Source organism: Lipotes vexillifer, unplaced genomic scaffold (genome assembly GCF_000442215.2).
Source record: "Lipotes vexillifer unplaced genomic scaffold, Lipotes_vexillifer_v1.1 scaffold1017, whole genome shotgun sequence".
Lineage (NCBI taxonomy): Eukaryota > Metazoa > Chordata > Mammalia > Artiodactyla > Lipotidae > Lipotes > Lipotes vexillifer.
In genome coordinates this window covers 241,859-260,319 of record NW_006772141.1, presented here as the reverse complement: position 1 = coordinate 260,319, position 18,461 = coordinate 241,859, and the positions used below count along the sequence as shown (strand labels likewise).

The 18,461-nt window shown below is 35.1% G+C and overlaps 1 protein-coding gene across 1 annotated transcript in view; it reads left to right on the top strand.

The window, feature by feature from the left end:
* The first annotated feature begins 151 nt into the window (after positions 1-151).
* The window catches only part of WASHC4 (WASH complex subunit 4), a 51,610-nt gene continuing 33,300 nt past the window's right edge, over positions 152-18,461 (top strand). Inside the window, exons 1-13 of the mRNA XM_007447333.1 lie at positions 152-356; positions 3,364-3,503; positions 4,438-4,491; positions 4,579-4,644; positions 5,398-5,443; positions 5,909-5,976; positions 9,201-9,283; positions 10,913-10,955; positions 11,402-11,505; positions 12,092-12,212; positions 13,638-13,761; positions 13,865-13,992; positions 14,823-14,983. Of these exons, the coding sequence (XP_007447395.1) occupies positions 152-356; positions 3,364-3,503; positions 4,438-4,491; positions 4,579-4,644; positions 5,398-5,443; positions 5,909-5,976; positions 9,201-9,283; positions 10,913-10,955; positions 11,402-11,505; positions 12,092-12,212; positions 13,638-13,761; positions 13,865-13,992; positions 14,823-14,983 (1,343 nt within the window). The remainder of the gene's footprint in view (positions 357-3,363; positions 3,504-4,437; positions 4,492-4,578; positions 4,645-5,397; positions 5,444-5,908; positions 5,977-9,200; positions 9,284-10,912; positions 10,956-11,401; positions 11,506-12,091; positions 12,213-13,637; positions 13,762-13,864; positions 13,993-14,822; positions 14,984-18,461) is intronic.

Below are 18,461 nucleotides of genomic sequence, written 5' to 3'. Positions count from 1 at the left end.
ACCCGGCCCGCCTCAGCCCCGGCAGCGCTCCTGCGGGAGGGCTCTGCGTCGCTGTCGGCGCGCAGCCGTCCGCTTCGGGACATTTTCTGCGCCTCGGGGTGTGAGAGGGACGCGCTCGCGAACCTAACTTTCCGGGTTGGGATCACCGGCGATGCTGGGTCAGGCCCGGCCAGAGCTCGGCCTTCGGGGTGGTGACTGTTCTGGGGGGCCCGCTGTGGCCCGGGGGCGCGGCGTCCACTTCGTGCAGCCGGGGGCTCAGGCGGGGCGCGCCCGGGGAGGGCCCGCAGCCCGGGAAGCGGAGGCTGCCTTGTCTCTGGCCGCCCGGGGCTTTCGCCAGATATTCAGAGCGTGCAGTGGTAGGTGAGGCTGAGGTCCAGGTTCCTGTTTCGGTTTCCTGTCTTTATTCGTTTTCCTCCCAAACCAACTTTTGGAAATTTGAGTGTTTTTACCTTCATATTCATATGCTTATCTTTCTAGAAGATAGCGAAAAAGAACTCATTTCGCGGTAAAAAAAATAAACACGTGAATGTCAAGTTTATCTCCTCCCGTGCCTTTTATTTACGTTAAGTGGTATTTTTCAAAAGTGATGTCCTGTAGTTTCCAGCGCACCTAAAAAGGTTTCAGAAATTACAGCAAATCTGCTTCCGATTTTACTTAATAAAATTGGATTGTTTCATTTTAACCTAGCAGATTCAGTTCCACGCAGCAAAATTTAGAGGCCAAACTATTTCAGTGAAACTTTACCTAAGATGAATGCAAATTGGTGATCTGTTTCTTATCTTTGGTGATATGAATCTGCGTAGGTGATATAAGAGAGATTGGAACATACTGCTTGTGAATTTGTTTCTTTAATGTAGTTTTCTCAAAAAGTGAATGTAATTTTAAAAAATTAGGCGTAGGGCTTCCCTGGTGGTGCAGTGGTTAAGAATCTGCCTGCCAATGCAGGGGACACGGGTTCCATCCCTGGTCCAGGAAGATCCCACATGCCGCAGAGCAGCTAAGCCCGTGTGCCACAACTACTGAGCCTGCGCCCTAGAGCCCGCGAGCCACAACTACTGAAGCCTGTGCGCCGCAACTATTGAAGCCCGCGCGCTTAGAGCCCGTGCTCTGTAGCAAGAGAAGCCACTGCAGTGAGAAGCCCACACACCTCAACGAAGAAGAGTAGCCCCCCGCTTGCTGCAACTAGAGAAAGCCTGTGCGCAGCAACAAAGACCCATTGCAGCCAAAAATACTAATAAAATAAATAAATTTATTTTAAAAAATTACGTGTAAATTTTGCATAATTTTACAAAAAGACAGGCACATTAGATGTAATTAGGTTTTATTAGCCTGTCAAAGAAGCATGAACTTAATTCAGGATGGTTAGCAGTTTTTCACAAAACATTCCATAAGTTGTAAGCTCCTATGCAGCATGAAAAAATGATCCTGGTGGTATTGAATCTTTCAACTTGTTTACAGAGAAGATAACTGTATTTACTGTTAAAGTGAACTGCACCTTGTCATGTATGAAGTTTTATGGACAGAGGTTCCCTACTTTAGTATCTGCAAAATATTGGAATGAAAATATGTTTTGGGTTTGAAAAATGGTTCAATCAAAATGATCTGATTCACTCAAAAGACTTTTTCCACATACCAGGAGCTGTGGTAGGTATTAGGGATACAAAGATAAAACAAGGAATTAAGTCTGTTGGAAGAGATAAGCATGTAAATAGGTTTTTGCATTTTTTACTCTTGAAGAATCATTATGGAGTTCTTATTTCAGATCTTTTTATTTTAACTTTTACCAATTTAAAAATTTATCAGCAAGGAACGTTAATGTTATTACAGGTTTTCTCTTGCCTGCTACTTTATGAATTTCCAAACAGACTAAATGAATAATTCATTGACATGTTTTTCTAGCATTGCCATTAAGAACTCATTTGCTGTTTAAATGCAGCTTTGGTCATTTCCCACGTAACTGAAAATTAGACATGTACTTGGGATTTCGAGAATCTTAATGCAGTTTTTAAAATTTAAGCTGTAGGGAAGAGAGGACTTCTCTGTGCCTGGTTTTCATTAATTTTTGGAATATGAATCATATCTAGACTAATTGTTTTCCAGAATTGCCTAGATTAATACTATAATGAGATGGGAACCTTAATGAACTAATTGATCCACCTGATTTGGAGCATTAGTTGCAAAATAGGGGAGAATGTGAAGCTAGGTCTTTATCCTTAATGAGTTAGAACATACCTTGTCTTAGAGTTGCTTGGCATTGCTAATTTGAGGAGAGAAAATTTTTACTTTTTTTTAGAAGACAGCGATTGAATAAAGTAATTCACATCAATAAAAGAAACTGAGTTGGAGTTGAATTTGCTGCCTTTGGAATAAGTAATGAATTCTTATGTTTAATAAGGTGGAATATTTACTGTCATTAACTTTGCTGAGTAGGCAAACTTTTATTGTCCAGTTTATTCCAGTGAGTTCCTAGAGTCATCTATTAATGTGTAAATTCTGTAAATATCAGCACAGTATTCTGTACTCACGGTCCTTTAGTGGCTTTTCCAATTCTGTTATGATAGTTAAATAATAAAAAAAAAAAATATCTTGGGCTTCCCTGGTGGCGCAGTGGTTGAGAGTCCGCCTGCCGATGCAGGGGACACGGGTTCGTGCCCCGGTCCGGGAAGATCCCACATGCTGCGGAGCGGCTGGGCCCGTGAGCCATGGCCCCTGAGCCTGCGCGTCCGGAGCCTGTGCTCCGCAACGGGAGAGGCCACAACAGTGAGAGGCCCACGTACCGCAAAAAAAAAAAAAAAAAAAAAATATCTTGGTAAATTTGAGGCATTACAGGGATAATATGATGAAGCAGGTCTACAACCATTTAAAAAACAATATTTAGGTGTATTTTTAGACGTAGTTTACTGTGTAATTAAGCATTACATTTTAAAATTTTGCTTCTATGAAAACAGATTTTTGCACCTAAATCAGGTCATTTTTTTTTTTTTTTTTTGCACAAAAAAGTTGTTTATGACTGAAACATAGAATCAGGACATTGAGTTGTCTAAGGCATTATTCACATATTTTAGATTTTGGAGTAAACGGTATAGTAACTTTTTCATAGTATTTTAAAGTTGCAGTTTTAAGATGATATCTCTAAATGGTAACATCTACTGTTTTTTACAATTATCGTATCTGTTTGGAAAAGATTGAAAGTTCAATTATTGTTTAACTTTAAAACTTTATTTTCAAGAAGTCCAGACATTCCGAAGTGATACATTAACAATGCTTAGTATCTACTTTGCTGTGACTTTTGAGATTATTTGAAGTAAATGTCTTGTAATTCATTACTTATACTTCTTACAAACTTTTAAAATTTAAATTTAGAAATTCATGCTGAAGTCCAGCTTAAGAATTATGGGAAATTTCTTGAGGAGTATACCTCTCAATTGAGAAGAATTGAGGACGCACTGGATGATTCAATTGGAGATGTTTGGGATTTCAATCTTGATCCTATAGCATTAAAGGTTTGATTTTGTTTTATTTTTAAATTTATGTATACTTTTTAAGGACATACTGTATCTTGAAAACAGTTTTCAAAATTGGGATATGTATTTTTATTGTTTGGAATCTAAAAGAACTAAAATAAACTTGGAGAAAAATGGTTAATTTCCTTTTCTCTAAGCCATGCATGTGTTTTTGTTTTCCTTTTTAAAGAATGACATAAACTCAAAGTCTTCAGTGTCAAAGAATGACACAAACTCCAACTCTTTGAGCTAACTTGTTTTTCATTATCAAGAAAATGAAGAGGATTGGAATAGCATATTGAAGCTTTACTTGTTTTTTTTATTGAGGTTATTTTACATACAGTGAGATGCCTAGATTTAAAATACTGTTCAGTGAATTTTACCAAGCATCTATTCCCATGTATCTCATATCCCAATCAAGATACTGAATATTTCCATGATTGCCCAAAAGCTCCGTTTGCTATTTAGGGGACCTTAATATGGGAGTGATTTTTTTAAGATATAAAATAAGTCACTCCTGCTCTGTTCCATTTTGAGGTAGTTCTGTTTTATCTTTGAAACTGTTGGCGCTTAAGTAATAGCTAACATTTATTGAGTACTTATTATGTGCTAGATACTGTCCTAAGTCACATGTTGACTTACTTTAATAATAGCTTTCCTGAGATGTAATTCATATATCGTACAATTCTTTGGTTTTTACTATATTCATAGAATTGTGCCACCATCACCAGAGTCAATTTTAGAACATTTTCACCAGCCCAAAAAGAAATCCCATAGCCATTAGCAGTCACTGCCCATCTGGTGTGGTGCTAGTGCTGAGTACAGGGTCGAACACAAGTTTCCATAGAAGAGAGATAGTCTCTCAATTTGTGTATTTAGAATTTTCATGATTTTTTTTCAAATTAAAAAATTTTATTTTCCTTTGTTTCTATAGCTTTTGCCTTATGAACAGTCTTCCCTTTTGGAACTCATAAAGACTGAAAACAAGGTACAGATTCCTAAACCTAAAAATCTATTTTTAAAATGCTTTAGTTATCTGCTATAATTTACTTTTTTCCTTTTGTGTTTTTACTAGGTCTTAAACAAAGTCATCACTGTTTATGCTGCACTTTGTTGTGAAATCAAGAAATTAAAATATGAGGTAATTATTTGTACTCTTAAGACATTAAAAACATGATTTAAAAGCAAATATGTGCTTATATGTGTACAGTGTGCATAAATATTTAGTGAATGTTGAATGAACTGCATATTTATAATAGTAGTAGTAATGAGTACCATTCACTGGGTGTTTACTGTGTACCAAACACCATGCTAACCCCGTTAATGCTAATAACCACCCAGGAGGTACGTGAGGAATAGATGAGGAAACCAAAGCTAAAAGAGTGTCACTCACCCAGTATTTTACTGGTAATAATGGTTTGAGTCTGGGTCTGCATTCCTTCTGTGTTACTTGTCATATATAATGGCTTTCTGGATATAACTGATTTTTTTTTAAAGCTTTGAATTTTTAATATGTTCTGTGTTTCCTCACCCATGAGCCATTAAAACTCTGGTAGAAGATGGTAAACTTCATCTTTTTTTCTCTACCTTTTTGATACTATGTGGTTGCTTTTTCTCTCCTGAACTGTGGGAGGATGTGGGAAATTACAGAGTGGTCAGATAAGACAAAGTAAAGGCTAAAGAAATCAAGAAATAAGGTTGAGTATCAGTAATATCTTTGGTACTCTAAAGATAAATTACATTTACCTATATTGCAAGCAGTTTTTGAATTTAAGTGAATTTATGTATGTGATGTAGTCATCTGCTTACTATTAAATAGGGATAACTAAGAGAGCTTAGGAATTTAAAAACAAAATAGCAACCTTATAAAATTATTTTAATTTTTTTTAAACAGGCTGAAACTAAATTTTATAATGGTCTCTTGTTTTATGGAGAAGGAGGTAAGTTTTAAAATTTCACATTGTAATGTTGTGATGCTTTTTTTTGCGATTGAAATGAACAAAAAGTTAACTGGCAATTCTAGGACTGTCATGATCATGTGAAGTATTAGTGTGAGAAAATTAACATTCAGATTTTTTGTCGGTTTATATTTTTGTTTGGTAAACAGGTAAAAGAACCTCAGTGATGAAGCAGCAGCAAATTCTGTATGAAGTTTATTTTGATATTTTTATAAATTACAAAGCACTGTAGCTAGATGAGGATTTTCCTTGAATTCATTAAATAGTGAAACAGATGGTTACTTTTAATTGTGTGATTAATGATTGATTCATTTTTCTCTTCAGTGTAAAAATTCTGTTTTCAATACTATGCAGATTAGCAGATGTCCTATGAATAAAAATCACATTTTTTCTTTTGGTGTTGATTAAAATACAAAATTGAAATATTCTTCATGTTGCCTTTTAAAGCTACAGATTCCAGCATGGTGGAAGGCGATTGCCAAATTCAGATGGGGAGATTTATTTCATTCTTACAGGTAAATGGTTTTTACTTTTTATTGAGCCTTTTCTTTGAAAAGTTTGAGTAAATCACACATAATCAGAAAAGAGTTATGAAACCTCAAATGCTAAGAATGTGTAATGTGAGGGTAAGACACTTAGTTGGCGATGGATTAAATTGATAGTTAAGGAGATTGTAATTCCTGGAAGATGTTCATAGCATTTTTAGTAAGATAAGCTGTCAAAATAAGCTTCTTTGTATAATTTCATTTATGGACAGTTTATCACCATGCCTTTTAAAATAATTTAAATTTTGTACCTGGTAGGAAAGGATACTTTATGTTCGAAAAAGTTGTTAATGGAGATCATTAAGCTGTTATGTGAGCATTGATGAGGTTTAAAAGCAGCAGCACATGATGCTTCTAACCAGATGTTTCAGTTTAGATATGCTTTTCATCACTGCAGAGTTTTAGTTATTCTAGGTCTTTTGGTTTATCAAAAGAATGAAATAACTTCTGTTTCTCTGTTATAAAAACAATGCTTATATAATATGACACAGGCAAAAATTGGAGACAAGGAAACAGTACTCATAATCTCACTTACCTTCTGATTGTTGGATATAAGATTTGATATATTTCATTGGATCACGCATGCTACTATATTCAAATCTTTTATATCTTTACTACTTATTTTGGTCTTCTTACCTAACTGAGAGCATTTTGTTGAAAGTATCCTCTATGATGGTATGTGTCAGTCAGGGTTCAGTCCAGAAAACAAATCACATGAGGTATTTCAAAAGGGGAGATTTAATAGAGCTACCATATGATCCAGCAATGCCACTCCTGGGCATATATTCTGAAAGACAAAAACTCTAATTCAAAAAGATACATGCACCCCAGTGATACAGCATTATTTATAATTGCCAAGTTATGAAAGCAACCTAAGTGTCCATCAACAGATGAATGGATAAAGATGATGTAGTACATATATACAAAAATGGAATATTACTCATCCATAGAAAAGAGTGAAATAATGCCATCTACAGCAACAGAGCTGGACCTAGAGATTTTCATACTAAGTGAAGTAAGTCAGACAGAGAGAGACAAATATTAGGTGATATCATTTATATGTGGAACCTAAAAAATAATACAAATGAATTTGTTTACAAAACTGAAACAAACTCACAAACATAGAAAACAGACTTATGGTTGCCAAAGGGGAAAGGCGGTGGGGAGCGATAAATTAGGAGCTTGGGATTAACAGATACACAATACTATACATAAAATAGGTAAACAACAAGGATTTACTCTATAGCACAGGGAACTATACTCAGTCTTTTGTAATAACCTATAATGGAAGAGAATCTGAAAAAATATATAATTGAATCACTTTGCTGTACATCTGAAACTAACAGTATTATAAATCAACTATATTTCAATTAAAGAAAGAAAGAGAAAAAAAAAGAGATTTAATATAGAGAATTGGTTCCATAAGAATTGGAGGGCTGAAAGAAAAAACAGTGAGGTAAGCCAGAGGAAGCAGATATCACCTCTACATCTAGGGTAAAAAATGGAAAAGGTTCGGGTTGCCAGAGTCTGGGAGCTATAGGAGGAGGAGCCCTAGGGAATTAGTATCATACCTCTGAGGAAGCAGTGCTGCCTAGTTGCTGCTGGTAGAGTTTAAAATTGAAGATTGGTTCTGTAGTGCTGAAAGAAGCAGGAGCCTGGGGCAAGCTGCCATTGCTGGGGTGAACTGCTCCTGCCTGGATTATGTTGATAAAAACAGCAAGAAATAGGAAAGATGTCCATTTCCTGCCTTCTAGTCTGCTTTTAATGCCACCTGTTGGCAGAACCTAACAGGAAGCCTGCTGGGCAGGAGTCTAAGAAATGTTAATTTACAAGGTTGAAGTGAATGTGTCAGTTTCTCTAGTTTTGTCAAATTTTGCATTTCTTATTTTGAGGATGTTTTATTTGGTGCATACAAGTTTATAATTGTTCATAATTCCCAGTAAATGGAATCTTTTATTGTGTGGTGATCTTCTTAAGCTGTGATAATAATTATGTATGTAATATATAGTTACATATATGGTCATTAGCTATAGTAATGCTAATAAAATCTGATTGATATTAATATCATTGCCCCAGCTCTGTTTTAGTTAGCATTTTTTTTAAAAATTCTTTTTATTCTTTCAGCCTTTCAGTGTCACTATGTTTTAGTTGTGTTTCTTTAAAACTCCATCTATCTGGATTTTGCTTTTTTATATAATCTGAAAATTTTTGTGTGTTAATTGGTTAATTCTATTTCTATTTCTGTCTTATATAAATAGTGTATTATGTATCTGGACTTATTTCTGCCTTTTTGTTTTGTGCTTTCTATTTGTCCTGCATTTTCTGTTCTTTCCTCTGCTTTTATTAGACTTTTAGAAGTTTAATAAGAAATGTAAAACTAGAGCTGTTTAAATAAAATTGAAATGTATTATTTTCACTTTCAAAAAATTTAAATTGTGGATCTAACAGCTGCATATGATTCCATTTTTAAACATTCAACAAATGTTTTATGAGCCTAGCATATGTTAGAAACTGTTCTTGGTGCTTGGGATACAGCAGTGCACAAAACCAACAGAAATTTCTGCCCTCATAGAGCTTACAGTTTAGAGCAGCCATAAGTTTAATTAGGTTCTAAATATTTTAGGATAGATGTGAGTTAACTATTTAATGACAAACATATTCCTGGGATAATTAATATTTCACTTGATGTGTGCCAAGCCTGTTTATAGATAAGGTTCAAGGTAATAAACATGTGAAGTTATTTCAGAGTGACTTCTGAAGACCCCTTCCCCTCATTGTCGTACTTTCTAAACTGGCAGCTTCTGAGCTTCTTCATTCATTCAGATGTTCACTCATTTATTCATTTAATAGGCAGACATTTATTGAGAAGCAGTTGAGGGTTAGCCACTATACTGGGCAGTGGCCATTCAAAGAAGGAATAAGACGGTCTCTGTCAGTTAGGAATTATATGAGTAATGAAAACAAGACTTAAAATAGAAGGATGAGTGAAATGCTGTAGGGGCAAGGAGGTAGAAATAACGTTGGGAGGTGAATTAAGAACTGATTGCTTGAAGGATGCTTGAAGTTGTCTTTCTGCAGGTTAACTGGAGATTTTTAGTAGAAAACTATTTTGTTTAGCATTGTTACCATAAAAATTCAGTCAGAAATAGTGACATTTACTCAACTTGTAACATATACTCAACTTGTCATTTCAGGAACTGTCTTGTTTTGTTACGAGGTGCTATGAAGTGGTGATGAATGTAGTCCATCAGTTGGCTGCCCTCTATATCAGTAACAAGTAATGGATTTTAGAAATGTTATTACATTTTTAATAGAGATGCAGGAAATGTTTTTCTTAAACTAGCTAAATATCTGAAAGTTTTTCATTTGTTCACTCATTCACTCATTCCTTCATTCACTTATTCACCGTTCTTTGAACACTCATGATGTTTTAAACACTACTTGATGTGTGTAATCCATAGGTTAGTAAGACAGTTTCTGCCATGGTGAATGAGCCCATTATCTGTCTGAACGAGAATGTTGACAGAATAACCTTAAAGAAATCTGATTGTATAGAAAAGGCTAATATAGAATTAGTATATGTACCAAGTTCTCTCTACTTATTTCCTCTTTCCTTTACATTGAAGGATCCTTGGATTAGAATCATGTGACACTTTTCTTAAACTGCAGAATCTTGGGGAGTGGGGCTAGGTAATCTACCCTGAAAAATTTTTGTGAGTAATTCTAATGCTCTTCCAAGTTTGGGGACCACTGCCCTAAATCAAGAAAAAGACCACATTTTCATAGAGCCCTTAGTATTCTTAACCACCACAAAGTAATATCTTGCATTTGATTAAAACTGTATACTTAAAAGTTTTCCCATTTACTACTTAATTATAATGTTACAAAACTTTGTTTAGGTATATGACTAGGGATTCTTAATTATGAGAAGAGAGATAACTGAAGCCCAAAGGAATTATTTGCCAAGATTCCATAGCAAGTTAGGTTCTGCTTTTTTGGTCACCAGTCCATTCATTATTGTTCTTACTATACCATGCTGCATCTCAGCTCTCTTTATAAAGTGAAAGACTGTGTTAACTGTTTCTCATTCTCATGTTTTTCCAGTCAGTCAGTTATTTATTTTATGTTCTGTGCTCTCACTGAAGTTCTTCTCATGGCAGAAGCGAATGAGAGCACAGCTCCCCCCAACCCCTGCTGTACTTGGTGTGTAATTCAAAGAGACTCCCCACTACCACACTGCTGCCCTTGAAAGAGGAAATTTGTCTGAATTTTGTGTTTAATTTTTAAAATATTCTATCTTGTGGGATATTTGTATATGCTTTGATATACAAGTATTAATTTATTTACTGTTGAGTAGATTGACTCTCTAGGAAGTAAAATTGAATTATCCTGGGGCTTTTGACTTTGGTATAATTCCATTTGTATGCATTGTTTTTTCAGTAGGAATGAGAATGCTAGCAATAAATCCAGCTGAACAGAGGTCTAGTTCCCAAATGCCAGTTTGGGTGGGATAACAAAGATTCTAGTTGAAAATTGCGAAATTCTGATAGTTTAGAAAGAAATAAATACCAGTTTTGTTATTTCTTTAGCTTCATCCCAAGTTAGATCCTTTAGGTTTGAATGGCTAAGGTTATTCATGGGCTGCATATTGACATATACCTACCCACTGAGGAGTTGGGTGTAGGCAAGGAGAGCCCAGACTCTGTATGTACAAGTTATCTGCTTGGGAAAGTGGAATACGATAATAATTCTTTGGGTCGTGTAAATTTTAGTGACTAAAGCCTAAATAAAAATAAATACTTATTAAAATTCCAAGAGCTTCTGCTGTTACGTGTTTTCCTTAAACGTGAACTGTGACAAAAAAGGAGATTTTTTTTTTTTTAACTTGGGTGTTATTTTATTACAGGATTGCACCCAAAATTATAGAGACGACTGGAGTTCATTTTCAGGTAAAAGTAATTTAACTTGACCTGTAAAATTGTAATTTTTAGTATATTTTACTTTGGAGTTTGTATGATTGGGGAGTACAACAATTATTGCAAAGCTCTTAAAGGAGTTCTTTTTTTTTGCATTTGTTCTCTTTTGTCTGTGAAGTTGATGAGGCATTACTGACCCATTCTCAGTGTAACTCTTCATAGTATTGGCCCAATGCAGACTCTCCAAGTGGTCTCTTCAGAGAATCTACAGTATCACGATAAAGGATGAAATATTGGGTGAAGGGTTTCCCAATTTAAGGCTGATGGTTCCATCTGAGGATTAACAGTTTCATCGGTAGTTTAATTTACCCACTGCTTTAATTTAGTAATTAGCCCAAGTGTGTTTAACTTAAAAAATCCACATGAAGCTTAACTTCGAACTAGTGATTAAATGATAATCATTTAAGGTTTTTTGACAGACTATGTATGAGCACTTGGGAGAGCTGCTAACAGTTCTGCTTACCCTGGATGAAATTATTGATAATCATATCACATTGAAAGACCACTGGACTATGTACAAAAGGTGAGCCAATTACAATGTTTAAAATACTCTTACTTTGTATAGGTAATGTATTAGTAAAAAATAAATAAATAGTACAGATCTGTTAGGAGACCTGAAGATCTGTATTTAGAAGGATCTCATGTCAGATTTTCTTTGAAGACAGTAACTATTATTTTAATTTCAGGTAGGCTTTTTGAGAGTATGATATACTTGTACAAAGCATACTAATTCTTAAAGTGTAGTTGTTAATTTGACTATCTTAGGACTCAGATTCATTTTTTTTGTTCTATACGAATGATAGTTGTTTATTCTCAGCTTGGTTTTATTTTGTTTTATACTCCAGAACTTTTTAAAGTCAAGGCATTTTGTTTTATTCAGTTTATAAGCATTCGCTAAATGTTATCTAGAGAGCACCAGATATCTGAATTTAAGATGATATAAAAAGGTATGATTAGAAAATTAAATATGTTAGGATTGTTTTTGTTCAAATTTTCAAATGTGTAGAGACAAACAAGTGATACAAATATAAAACTTTGATTTCTGGGAATATTTTTAATACAAGAATTTATTAGGCAAATCAAAGGTCTTTCTCCTACTTTTCTACAAGGTTACTGAAATCTGTCCATCACAACCCTTCAAAATTTGGAATTCAGGAAGAAAAACTAAAGCCATTTGAAAAGTTCTTGCTGAAGCTAGAAGGGCAGTTACTTGATGGAATGATATTTCAGGTATGAGTGCTGTATCAGGCTATAATAAATGGGCTTATATTAATAGACCCATCTCAGAATTTTAGTGGGTCACTTTTATATTGTTGTGACTATATTTTTCTTTAAAAGTGCTTAGGCTTAAAACATAGTTAATGTACTAAAATATAGTTATATCAGTATCTAGTAGCAAATGAAATTAATAGTATACTGGTTGTATTTGTGATAAGGGTTTTTTAAATTATGTAAAAGGATAAAACTGTTCAAGGGTTAGTATCTGAGTAGTTGTGTCAAGCATTTTGTTTGTTGTTAACCTCTAGATTTAGGTTTGTAAGACAGCCTTTTATAAGTCTTTTAATTTCCTATTCGGAATATAATTTGCATCTGCACAATCCAGGTAGCTTCTAACCACATGTGGCTGTTTAAATGTAAATTAATTAAAAAAAATAAAAATTCATTTCCTCTGCTACACTAGCAACATGTCAAATTCTTAATAGCTGCATGTAATCTCATTATCACACTGTGCACCTTAAACTTATATATGTTACATGTCAGTGATATCTCAGTAAAGCTGGGAGAAAAGCCAGCTGTGGCTAACAATCATATAAGACAGCACAGATATAAAACATTTTCATCATCACAGAAAGTTCTGTTGGATGGCACAGCGTTGGGTAGTATCCACCAGAAATTGCATTACAGTACCCTTGAACAATGTGGGTTTGAACTGCACAGGTCCACTTATATATGTGTATTTTTCAATAGTAAACGCTATAGTATTACACAGTCCACAGTTGGCTGAATGCAAGTGTGCGGAGGAACCGTGGATGCAGAGGGCTAGCTCTAAATTATATGGGGATTAACCCCCACTTGTTCAAGGGTCAACTGTGTGTTCCATTTAAAATCTGCTTCAAGGTTACCTTTAATTTATATTTTAGATGATCACAATTTTTACAGAATGATCACAGCTCTTGTTTATACCAACTTAACTCTTAATCTGTTAATTTCAGAAGAATTTTTTTGTTGATTCTTTTTCCAGGAGCCATTTCTACACATAATGTAATAAAGTGTTAGGAAAGTAATTGTAATCAGAAAAAGTCTCCTCTTAAAATTGCAAATTAAAATAATAAAGCATGCTTTCCCATGCTTCATCAGATACACCTTCTATACATCAGCAAGCATAACTTGTGTGTATCTCTTCATGCAGAATTATAGATTTTGGTTCAGTTTTATTACTTTCACATAAGGGGTACTCAAATATATAAGTACATATACATTTCCCATTCAGAAGGATTTAGATATTAGCTTAAGGTTAAAAACCTGAGCCTCAGTGTTAGTAAAATCAAAATGATGAATGTAGGAGTTTATCACTCTATATTTAAATCTGTTTAAAGCATATTAAGTCATAATAGCTTATGAGAGTGTAAATTTTTCTAAATGTTTCCTGTCTAGGCCTGTATAGAACAGCAGTTTGATTCTCTCAATGGAGGAGTATCTGTGTCAAAAAATAGCACTTTTGCTGAAGAATTTGCACATAGTATTCGCTCAATTTTTGCAAATGTAGAAGCCAAACTTGGTAATGTAACATGCATTTTTTGGTTTTCATTTAAAGTTTTCATTTCCTTTAAAGCAGAATTTTAAGTATATTCTGTTTTTCTCTCATGTTATTGTTTTATAAGGAGAACCTTCTGAAATTGACCAGAGAGACAAGTATGTAGGAATTTGTGGACTCTTTGTATTGCACTTTCAAATTTTTCGAACGGTTGATAAAAAGTTTTATAAGTCTTTATTGGACATTTGTAAGAAGGTAAGAACTTGGAACTTCTATTTTTTTCAATTTGAATAGAGGGAAAAGATTTGGGATAAAATTGGGTATTTTAAAATGTATTTTATTCTTGCTTACAAAAATAATAATTTTTGTAATATTTTGTAATAATAATTACAAAAATAATATCATAATATTCATTTAAAAAAATCTAAGCATTCCAGAAATAAGTAACATAGTAAATGAAAATACCCCATAATTCCACATTGTATAAATACATATTAGTGGATGCTTTTCCACATTTTTTCCTGTACATTAACTTGCTATTACTACTTTTTTCTCTTTCTTTTCCTTCGCTTTCTCTTCTTGCCACCCATTCTCATTGAAGTAGGAAAAAATTTAAAACAGTTTTTTTCTTTGTCTTTGCTGTTTCCATGATGTGGCACCTGTTTTCAAAATTGAAAATTTAGGTGGTTTATAGAATCAAGTGATATATGACCATAAGAACCCAGCCATCTTGGATATTTATTTTGTATTTTTTCACTAAAATAGAGTGAAAGTAAAGGTCATGAAGACTCAAGTTTCTGTTTAATTTTTGCATATTTTTGTTCATCTGAAAATCTGTGAGTGTGTGTGTGTGTGTGTTGTTTAATATTTAGACAGAATAAAATTAGTGTCATGCTCCACACCAGATATAGGAATGCCTTTACTCTGTGCCACATTAACATAATTTATCTCATATTAATGAGTATCTTTTTATCATTATTTTTCTTGAAATAGGTTGTTTTCCATTGCATGTTGTAGGATTATTAAACAGTTTGTTGCTTAACCTGCATTTAATGATTTCCCTCCTCTTTCATTTCCGGTTTCAGGTACCAGCCATCACTCTGACTGCTAATATTATTTGGTTTCCTGACAATTTTTTGATCCAGAAAATACCAGCAGCTGCCAAACTTCTGGATAGAAAAAGTCTTCAAGCCATTAAAATATACAGAGATACTTTCCTACAGCAGAAAGCTCAGTCACTTACCAAGTAGGTTTTATAAGTACCCATAATGTAAATATTTAGATAGTTTATATTTTCAAATTTTATACTGATTCTAAATATGCAGAAAGCATTTGAATTATGAGATCAGACATAGTTACTCATTACCAGAGAAAACGTTGGGCAATCTCTAGGAGATTTATTTTCTAGGAGTGTTTTTGTTTTAAATGTTGTAGGCTTAAACTCAGTTTAAGATGTAGGCAAATTATACTTTATGGAAATATAGATATGTGTGCATACATTCATATACTTTTTGTCAGGTGCATTAAATATTTTTGTGTGTAAAGTGAAGTCTCTGCAGTAGATGCCAGTTGATGACATTTAGAACATTGTGTGTACATGACTCAATGTTGATTTTTGCAGGAGTTGACTTTAGTTTAATGCACTCCTTTTTTTCTTTATTTTTATGAAAGTAATGTATGCACATATTTAAGAAGTTAAGAAGTACTAAAGGTTCAGAGGAAAGAAATGATTGTCCTCTTCCCCATTCCCCCCTGTGCCTTCGTCCTGCTTCCTAAAAGAACACTTTTAACTCTTAGTTTCTTCTGATACTTACATCTTTTAGCTTATCTTACTGTGTAAAATTTCAAATATACACAAAATAGAGAAAATAGTATAATGAGCCCCCATGTTCTCATCACATAGCCTTAACAATTAAATTTACTGTACATTGTCACTTGAGTATACTGCTAAAATTTCACGTTGACTGGGATGAAGATTTTAAGTGAAGAGACACAGGACTCTGCCAGTGGCCCTGTACTGGACAGTTTTTAACTGTAACATGGTTAAAGGGTAATAGGGATATTTACCTACTTTCTGTTAATCTTGACTATTGAGGGGAAATTGGGTCACTCCTGTACAGTGGGGCAAAGAGGAGTATATCTGGAATAGACGAGATCCCCTAAAGCATCTCTTAGTACTCCCAAGTCCTATAATTAAAGTCAGTGGAGAGTGACAAGTGAATTCAGGCAGGACTGCTCATGGCAGAGATTTCAGGGCTCTCCAATACACTCTGAAACAGAGTTGAGGAGGGATAAAGACATAAGTTTGGATTTAGATTAAAGAGATGAGCTCAGTAGGATGGAGAGACAGGACCAGGCTTGGTAGCAGTAATTTATAAAAAGATGTGTATGTTTTAGTTATCAGAGACTTACTATTCTTTAACAGTATGATGCAGTTGCTAAAACTGTCAGTTTGTACTTAGATTACATTAATAACTATACCCAAGTTATGGAAGCTAGTAGTTATAATATCTAGGCTAGGGGAATTGGTAGTTCCATTAAATTCTTATTGGTCAGATTATAATGAGTGTATGGTGGTGCCACATTTTAAGAGGGCCATAAACTGTAGCATCTTCAGATGAACCTGATCAGGATGTTAGATCTGAGAACAATGACCTTTGAAGACTCATTGAAAAGTCTCTATATAGTTTGGCCTTTAAAAGAGAAATCTGAGGAATGATGTATTAGAGTTCTTTAAATATTTGAAGGGCATTCAGGTTGAAGAGGGAACAGATTTGATCTCTGTGGCTCCAAGAAGTTGAATTAGAACCAAAAGATGAATGTGACAGATATTAATAATAATTGCCAACGTTATCAAGCTTATAACTATGTAGTAGGCATTATGCTAAAGGCTTTAAACACATTATCTTTTGTAAACCCTGTAACAATCTTCTCATATGGGAAATAACAGAGTTACAACTAGTACTTACCCTATGCTTTCTATAAGCCAATAACTATTCCAGGAACTTCATGTGTATCTTCTTTTTTAATCATCAGAAAATCCTGTGAGGTAGGTACTGTTGTCATGTCCATTTTATAGGTGAGAAAATTGAGACACAGAGGGATTGAACTTACCAAATTGAAACAACTAATATGTGGCAGAGCTGGGAAGTCTAACTCTGGAGCACAAGCTCTTAACACTACCCTATAGTGTTTCTCTATATTTTTATCCCATTTTCAGGTAAGGAAAATGAGGCTTAGAGAAATGAACTTTGCCAGGTCACACAGCTGGGTACGTATCAGAGAAGGCATGCAAACCCACGCCCGTCCTACTCTAGAGCCTTTGCGACAGAGTTGTGTAGGCTGCCCTGAGAGGTAATGTACCCTTTCACTAGAGCTACGTAGGCAGGATATAGATGACCATCAGTCCAGGGTGCTGGAGGAACTGAGTCTTATTATGTAAAAGATTGAATAAGTTGACTTTCAAAGACCCCCCCTCCTCCGTGTGATAACATTTCAATATTTCTAAATTCTTTAATTTCAAAAATATACCTCTCTGCAGTCACTCTAGAGCTCCTTTGAGCTGAAGGGGGCAGTGTCTTTTTCATTCTCCTCATTAACTGCCAAAGAAACCTAAAATTCACAACACTAAAGTGAAACCCAGGAGAGAGGAGATGGTGTGATCAGCATGAGCTTTGTCTGACATTTTAGAAAAAGTTGAGCAAGTGACTAAGGGCTGTCCCAGTTAGGCTTCAGAGTTCATTATGGAGAAAGAGGAAGCAGTGGGGGACAGTTTTCCTGCCTCCGCACCATACATTAGACCCCACGTGGCCAAGTGCCCCCAGCCACCTCTTTGACTAGGGTCCAAGGTTTGTAGGTTGCTGCATTTTGCTTTTTGTTCACAACCATTTTGATGCTGGGGATACTGCCCTTGGAGGGTAGAGGTATGAACCTTTGTTTCAAACCCCCAGTTGACGTACAAGTGTTGACACTGTTGAGTGCTTCATATTAGGACAGGAGATTTGTTCTTTCTCCCTAGTGTTACTCCTGTTTATACTTTGAAATGAAGCTGACAATCTGACAGGACCCTTTTTGGACTCACTTTGTCAATTAAGTTGGCTTTTTAAAACTTGAAGTAGTTTCATTTTTATATATTTACAGGAGATAAAGATTATCTGGTGTCTGGATGTAGGAATGATGGGTGGAGTGACAGACCTCTGCTTTATCCCGTGTAGTGTGATCTAAAACTGAGTGATTCTTGACTGCCCTTGACTGTGTATTAGCCTTCTTCTTAATGTTACTGACTGGATTGCCATCAACTTGATTGCTGTTGTAGGCCACTTCCTTCTGTCCCTGCTCGTGACGTTACTGTTCCCTTCTGTACATTGTATCCCTGCTTGGGATCACAGCCTCTTCCTTAAAGTGGAGGCATTGCCCTAAGACTCTGCTCTTACTCTGTGTTCCAGACTTCTAAATCAAATCATCCACAAGTCAAATAATACATTTTAGTGCCATTTGAGGCAAAGCCAGAAGTGCAGCTATTGGTGTTTTTTGTATAATGGAATCCTGGCTCAGAAGAAATAATTTTTCTCAGATTTGATTGAATTAATTAAAATTAAACTTAATTTTTTTTTTTTTTTTTTTTTTTTGCGGTATGCGGGCCTCTCACTGCTGTGGCCCCTCCCGTCGCGGAGCACATGCTCCGGACACGCAGGCTCAGCGGCCATGGCCCACGGGCCCAGCTT